Genomic DNA, 7,270 nt, shown 5'->3' on the forward strand with positions numbered 1-7,270 from the left:
GCTCCCAGGCCGCCTCCGCCTTTGCCAGCCAGGGGAGAGCTAGGAACCGGGTGCTTTCCCCCGGCAAACGCTCCGGGAGCGGTGGGGAGAGGCGGTGAACGGTGCTAACCTAGCTGGACTTCATTCACCGCCCCCCCCTCCCGATAATATCTGGGTTGGGAAGGAAGCGTCACAATTGTCAGAGTTACGGGGAGGGAGAGGGGGAAGGTAGTGCGAAATTCAAATAAGCAAATGAGAAAAAAAAAAAATCCAGTTCTGCAGCAGACTCAGGTCTAGAGATGCTGAGGCTTCCAAAGGCGGAAACCTGCCAACCAGATAACTACTGGGAATTATCACTCTCCGGAGGATAATCAAAACTGGAAGCACACTCCGGAGGATGTTGCTGGCTTCCTGGCTGGATTCAAGGCGGGCAGCCTCCCCCCCTCCAGCCCAGCTGAGGGCAGAGTTCGCGGGCCGGCACATGGCTGGCCGTCGCGCCGGGCGAGGGGAACGGCGCCGCCGCAAGCACAGAGGGCGCTGCGAGCCCGCCCAAAGCCCGGCCTGCGCCCCGCTGGGCTCGGCTCAGCACCGCTCGGAACCGCTCGGCTTGGCGGGGGCGGTCAGGGAGCGGGAATGCCCCCACACAGACGAGGCTCACACGCCCACGCTCCTCTGCTGCCTACAGTTCAAGTCCCCCCTGACACTCCTATGCCACGATGTAGTTCTCGCTCCGCTCCCCCAGGCCAGTTCGATACCGCCGCGCTCGCTCCGCCTCGCAGAGCATCTCTGCGCGCCTTTTAGATGCCGTCTTCACCTTGGAGGAGCGGAGCCAGTCCATGACAGCCAAACGCGCGGCGGAGCGGGGCTGGGGTCGGGATCTGTCCCCGGCGGTGGCGTCACTCCGGACCGCCGGGTTGCTTGGGGCCGGCCGCGCCTCCCGAGAGGAACTGGGGAACCGGCCCTGAGCAGGGACGAGGGGCAACCAGTGCAGGACTGCGACGATTTCATCTGAATTGATATGAGAGAGACAGCAATTGCATCAGGTTTACACCTGACCCACTGTTTGGCTCTACAGGCGTGAAGATTTTCTTCTTCCTTTTTTTTTTTTTTTTTTTTTTTTTATTTTTTAAATACGACTTCCCTTTCCCTGAAGGCTAAATTATTCTGGTTTGGTAAAAAGTGTAATACTCTCTTTTGTTGGAACAGTTACCAACAACTACTACCACGAGACTATCCGTGACTTAGGAAAAGGGGAAACAAAACCCAAACAACCAAAGGCCAGAAAAAAACTAATAACTAATTGATGGTATGCTGGAAACGGCAGGATATCAAAATGAGTCTCTTTTTAGAAACTCCCCTTCAGATATCCTTCACAAAATCTATTTTGCCTGACCTGTTTGCTCCATGAAAAAAGCTCAAAAAGTAGGAGTCCACCGCTTCCACCACTTTGTCAACAGATCTCTAAGCCATAGTTTACCGAGACTGCTCTTTGATTGAGATGATTTTGCAGCTAAATCAAGATCAATATTCTGATCTCTCACAAGAATTTAATTAATATTTTATTTGAAAAATCTCATCTTGCTTCCGACAAGTCCTGGTTTGAGGTTGGTTCAGTTTGGATAGGGCGTCACCGCATTATTTCTTAATGACTTTCCCAGCTGCTTCTTTCCATTTTCCACCATCAACAACCATCTGGTATCTTATTAGCACCTCAATGCTCATTTAATGTTCTCATTTAGGAGAAAAAAAAGAAGTAAACACTCAAAATATTACACATTTTAACGGACCATCTTTGGAAGATTAATGCCTTTATAAAACGATAGATCCTGTCTCTATTTTTAACCAACAGATCGGAATCGCAGAACTTTCTTTTGAGACGTGTAAGAGCTGCCTTTTTTTTTTTTTCTTCTAAATGCTAAGATTGTGTTTAGTCTCACAGGAAAACATCTTTTACAGTCATATTTCCTCTGTGTTTATTTAAAGAGCAAATCGTTACAAATAATTCTTTTTCCTAAACTATGATTTTTTTCGTCTTCGGTAGGAATGTATACCACAGCGGTAAAGCTCTTGACCCAAATTCGGAACCAGTTTGGACAGCAAACTAAGGAACTATGAGAAAAATTGTCCCTTTCATTTTAAGAATGTATTTTATAACATAAGTAAGAGTCAGGCCCATTTATGTCCGGAAAATGGATACTACACAACACATCTCGTTCATCACAATAGAAAAAAATAACTTTAATTTTACTAGCCAAGAACCAGCTTCACTCAACTTCTTAAATTTGCGTGCATGAAAAAGGAAGCTCGCAGCTTGTGTTCGGCAAAATAGCTCTAAGAGTCACTAAAAGCTGGGATTTGCTGTTTTAAGTTTCAGTTACCCAAAGGCAAAGAGACTTGACTTTTTAGGAAACAAATTATAAATGTTTGAATAGATTTGTAATATATGTATAAGATCTGCAGCAACAGAATACATACCTGAAGAAAGTTCATAATTTCATTTAGTTTATTAGACAAAAATATATGATTTAGACAAGTTTTGCTGACGTGTTATTTACAATCTGAAATCACTCTATATACAGAAAAAAAAAACCAAAAACAAAACCAAAAACAAACAAAAAACCCCCACAAACACATGGGAAACATTTACGAAACCAATAATCCAAGAATGGTTAGAATAACACGATCTGAAATGGTACAATGAGGAAGGGGATCCATCTACAGATTTGTGTAATCACTTTTATGGATTTGCACCACCTTATTGCAAAAAGAGATTGATGGGAGTCGTTTATACCGTTTCCTTTTTTTTTCTCTGTCCTTAATACCAGTCTCTGTAATATTTTTTCACCAAATCATTTAATCAAGCAGAAGGGAGAGCTGTTAAAATTCTCGGTGTTCCCTCTTGCTGAGCCAAAGAGCTGCAGGGGGGAAGGGAGGGAAAAAAAAAAGACGTAACAATCTTTCAGAAAAAAAATATCTTTTTTTTTTTTTTAATTGCCCGTCTATTCCTATAGCATCCTAGTGTTAGATAATTCCAAAAAAAATCATTCTGACTGGTGTAATTAACACAAGATCTTTGAGGTCTGTTAAGTTTTAGAAAAGTTACAGTCTGGCTATGTACAATTGCAATTTAGTCTAAGTTTGAAAAGATTACAGCCACTCCTGTGCTGTTTTTATTGTCTGTATGTATTATTATGGTGATGATTAGGTGTTATAATTAGTCTTTATTATTCAAACACTGTTTCGCATAAGTAACATTCCTGCAGTGAAAACAAACAAACAAACTCACTTGTCACGGACGGGCTGGAAGGGCGATTTTAGCGGCTGGGGTGGGGAGTCAGTTCTTGGTACATTTTCTCTTTCTAGAAGGAGACAGGGGGAGAAAAAGGAGAGAGAAAAAGAAAAACAAAACAAAACAAGAGAACCATTTTAGAATAACAACAATAAGAATCTGGACAGTGTGCAGAGTGTCCCTCTCACTCTCCTGTTGAGACATATGTGTGTGCATGTGTGTACAGCACTATTCCCTACTTTCAGTATTTAAGGAGTCTGCAAGCTTTTCTTGACACATTTTTAGTGTCACTGAAATTGCTGGGTGATGAGGGTCATGAAGGAGGGAAGTAAAGCAAACTCAAAACTATACATTTCACAGTGCTATTCCTGCACTCTCATTTGACTTGATGGGTGTATAGATTGGGAATGTAATAGGCTACATGAAATGAGCTTAATATATGCAATCAACATGCTTGGGAGGGGGGCCAGAAATCAACACTAGAGTAAACTGTAACTCAGTTAAAAGCAATCAATTACACCAGGGCTAAATGTGACACCATTTCCCAAGAAGTTCATATACATATGTTGGGGGTGGGGGGAGAGGTGAATGCCTGATGCATTAATTACCTATGTGTTTGGGACTGGTCCTCTCTGAAGGTTTTTCACTGCTTAGAGCTCCCAGGGTTGCTGTTAAAACAGAAGATGGTTGCTGGGCCTGGAGGTGGTGATTGTGATGAGCAGCATGGTGGTGATTTACTCCCAAAAAAGACCTCACGTTTAGCAGGGAACTCTGAGTGAGGAACGCCCCATTTGTCCAGTTGTGAAATTTGCCAATCTGACATGTGTAGAGTCCATGGCTAGGGAGAAAAGCAGGGTGCTGGATCTGAGGAGAAGTGTGGTTAACCTGGGGAGGAGGGGGTGGAGGAGGAGAAGATTTCAGGGCACCATCAGGACTGGTTGCTGTCTCTGCCAAAGACCAAATCTTGGGTTTGCTGTGAGATGGCATCTGTAAATTGTTCGGTCCCCCGGGACTGATAATTCTGGTGCTGTTGTCAGAGGCTTCCTTCACCATGGCCAGTGCATCTTTGGGTTTCAGCCCTTCAGACCCTGACAGTGCCAAATCCTTTTCCTTTTCCAAGTGCTCCTCTTCACTGCTTTGTCTCAGGAGCTCAGGCTTCTCCTCCTCTTCCTCATTGCTCTGCTCCCCATCGTTCTCATCGATTTTATCTATATCTATGCTCTCCAGGTCAATTTCCTCATCATCTTCGTTCTTCTCGGGGTCCCCCTCATTGTCACTCCCGAAGAGGTTTGCATCTTCTTGGTCCTTACTCCTGGAGCCCCAGGTCACCTTGTTCTCCTTCTTGAGCCTCCGGCGGGCGTTGGCAAACCAGGTGGAGACCTGGGTGAGGGTCATCTTGGTGATGATGGCCAGCATGATCTTCTCGCCCTTGGTGGGGTAAGGGTTCTTGCGGTGCTCGTTGAGCCAGGCCTTGAGGGTGCTGGTGCTCTCCCGAGTGGCATTTTTGGGCCGTCCCGGGTCCCCGTATTGGAACTGTCCATAGGGATAATAGCCGGGGGCAGTGTGGGCAGCAAAAGTAGCAGGGTGGACACCCGGATTATCTTTCAGCTCGTACTGGGAGCCCTGCAACACATTCAGACAAGCGGAGAGGAAAAAGCACATCAATTATCTCGTTAGCGTCTCTAACAGACCTGAATAGGCTACTCCGGGAGCCGGAATACGCCTTTCAGCGGTGCAAAAGGTCTTCACAGCCAAATTCGGCCCTCCCCGCTCCAGGCTCTTCACGTTTAGGTCAGAGACTGTTCCCAAATGATTCCCCTTCCTTGCAGAAAAAGGAAAGAGAGATGCTAAGCGGAGCTCTGACAGACATCGTGCAGTTTCTCCGAAAATCAAGTCAAATCAAACGATGGAAATGCAGCAACTTCGCCTCGGCGAGACAATTTACTGTGCCCTTGAAATTATCAGACCGATAAAACTGGTACTACACCGCACTTACAAACTAATGCCCGTGCACAGCGTCGGATTTATCTGCAAAGTATTCAGGAGGATGCTACAAATGCATGCACAGCATTCTTCATTTTTGCCCCTTGTGAGGCGAGACTGGGGACATGAATGCACAACTTCAGTACAAAGACAATAATAACATAAAAGATTTTCCACACACAAGCCAACACCACCACCCCCGCTCCCCAGATCATACACCAGGATTCTGGAGTAAAACATTAACTTCTAACTGTTCGAAGAGCCTTTAAACTCTGGAATGAAAAGTGATCCATGCATTGTAGAATACGGATATGTAGACACTTTATCTCATAAGTTTTACTTTGATCTGGCCAGAGCAAACGCAAATTGTTTACAAGCGTTTAGAGACGGTGATTTATTTGCAATCAATATTCTTTTTATCATCAGTAGTAAAACACAGCAAGTCAAATTATCCCATCAGGTGTTTTGGTAAATAACATTTTATCTTTCTAGCAACCTCATTAGGCCTCATTATTACCGCAAATTGTCCAGATATTAACCTAATATTTTAGCTCTTGGTTTAAAATTTTTCAGAAATTCAGAATTTATTTCAAAATATCACCGTCATGGTAAATCACTGTAATAAAATACCAGGATACTTTGAGAGTAGGAATGGGAACTGTTCCAAAATAGCTAACATTTCAAGCAGTTTTCTTTCTTCATTGCTTCTATTGCAATGTCGCTTTTTTTCATAGTCCAGAAATACATTCTTAGTATTACTCTGTCGTAATTTATGTCAGCCTTAAAAATGGACCTCTTCAATAATGTCTGCGAAGAAACTAATTTAACTTTGTCAAACAATTAAAAACAGTCATATATTTTAATTTCAGAGACACTGCTTATACACAAGGAGTAGTCCGGCGTAATTTTTTTAATGTGTTACAAGGTGGGCTTTCTACACTCCCTTTATTTCGCTGTCTTTTGTTATTGTTGCTGAAATGATATTTTTGTGTAATCTCTGTTGGGAATTCTTTTGAAGAAGCCACTTGTAAATCACTCATTGCTTCCGTCTCAAATTCTACTACATTTCCAAAATCAAGGTTAAAGAGGAAAAAAAAAAAGGAGGAAGAAAAAAGTAGGAAATACATGCTGTAAAAGTGACTTCGTAGGAAATGTTTGCAGCAGCAAAATTATCTGTTTTCAGATGCTGAACCTTGTTCAACAGCGTGCCTACCTCCTTGCCTACATATATGTATTAAAAACCCTAACAAGTTATGCCTTGCATTCACCCAGTTATAAATATTCACACTTTTATGTGTCGGGGAGAGAGAAGAGAGGGACATTTAGAAAATGAAATGGAACCTATGGCGTACCGCCGCTGAGAACTTTGGAGATGCCAGCAACGAAAACGTTTAAACGACACTGAAGATAAAAATAGTTACTTTAAAAAAATATGCCTCACTTTCTAACTATTACGTTCTAAAGAAAAGAGGGAAAGAAGCCGGAGGATAGTCTGGGTGATTTCAATTTGTTTTAAAGTTAACGCCAGTATGCCTTTCTGCTCCGATGCGTATAATGGGATGTAGATACCCTCCTCCGCTTAATGCAAATCCCATCTATGATACTCGCCATAATCAGAGTATGAAAAGTTCAGATAACAGAACGGCCCATTTTTAAGGCTTAGGGAAAATGCCTCGAAATAAACTGGCGCCACAGGTACCGAGACTTTGGCCTTTCGGACGGAACCTGTTTATTGCTCGGCGGTAAAGAAAAGTACCAGGCGGAAAGAGGAGCGCGCTGGAAAGCCCATTGAAACAGCAGGACCGACAATATCACCCGTCAACAACAACACTAACAACACGGAAAAAAAGAAAAAAAAGCCGAGTTGCTAAGGAAAGCCGACAACACGAAGGCAGGAACCCTGGACAGCCCTTTCACTGCCAAGAAAAACTCGGAGGAGTTTTGCCCGGCTGGAAAACGACGGGGAGGACGGAGAGTTCTCCCGCAGACCTGGCCCGCCGCCCCCGGCCCCTCTCTGCT

General features: G+C 43.9%; 1 protein-coding gene across 1 annotated transcript; it reads right to left on the minus strand.

The window, feature by feature from the left end:
* Positions 1 to 2,424: 2,424 nt before the first annotated feature.
* On the minus strand, positions 2,425 to 4,930 carry IRX1 (iroquois homeobox 1). Its single transcript, XM_008919724.3, has 3 exons — positions 3,877 to 4,930; positions 3,266 to 3,338; positions 2,425 to 2,894 (listed from the first exon to the last, which is right to left on the minus strand). The coding sequence occupies exons 1-3, from the start codon at positions 4,928 to 4,930 to the stop codon at positions 2,837 to 2,839; spliced, it is 1,185 nt and encodes a 394-aa protein (XP_008917972.1). The 3' UTR covers positions 2,425 to 2,836.
* Between the last annotated feature and the right edge of the window lie 2,340 nt (positions 4,931 to 7,270).

The sequence above is a fragment of the Manacus vitellinus genome, unplaced genomic scaffold (assembly GCF_001715985.3).
Source record: "Manacus vitellinus isolate BGI_N305 unplaced genomic scaffold, ASM171598v3 scaffold_17_pilon, whole genome shotgun sequence".
Lineage (NCBI taxonomy): Eukaryota > Metazoa > Chordata > Aves > Passeriformes > Pipridae > Manacus > Manacus vitellinus.

What these genes read in the sequence shown, in the direction of transcription:
- IRX1 (XM_008919724.3), bottom strand. Translation starts at nt 4,930, where the DNA reads ATGTGCTTTTTCCTCTCCGCTTGTCTGAATGTGTTGCAGGGCTCCCAG. An exon ending in GACCAGTCCCAAACACATAG is followed by an intron (nt 3,339 to 3,876) that starts GTAATTAATGCA and finishes GTCTCCTTCTAG; the next exon opens with AAAGAGAAAATGTACCAAGA. An exon ending in TTCCAGCCCGTCCGTGACAA is followed by an intron (nt 2,895 to 3,265) that starts GTGAGTTTGTTT and finishes TCCCCCCTGCAG; the next exon opens with CTCTTTGGCTCAGCAAGAGG.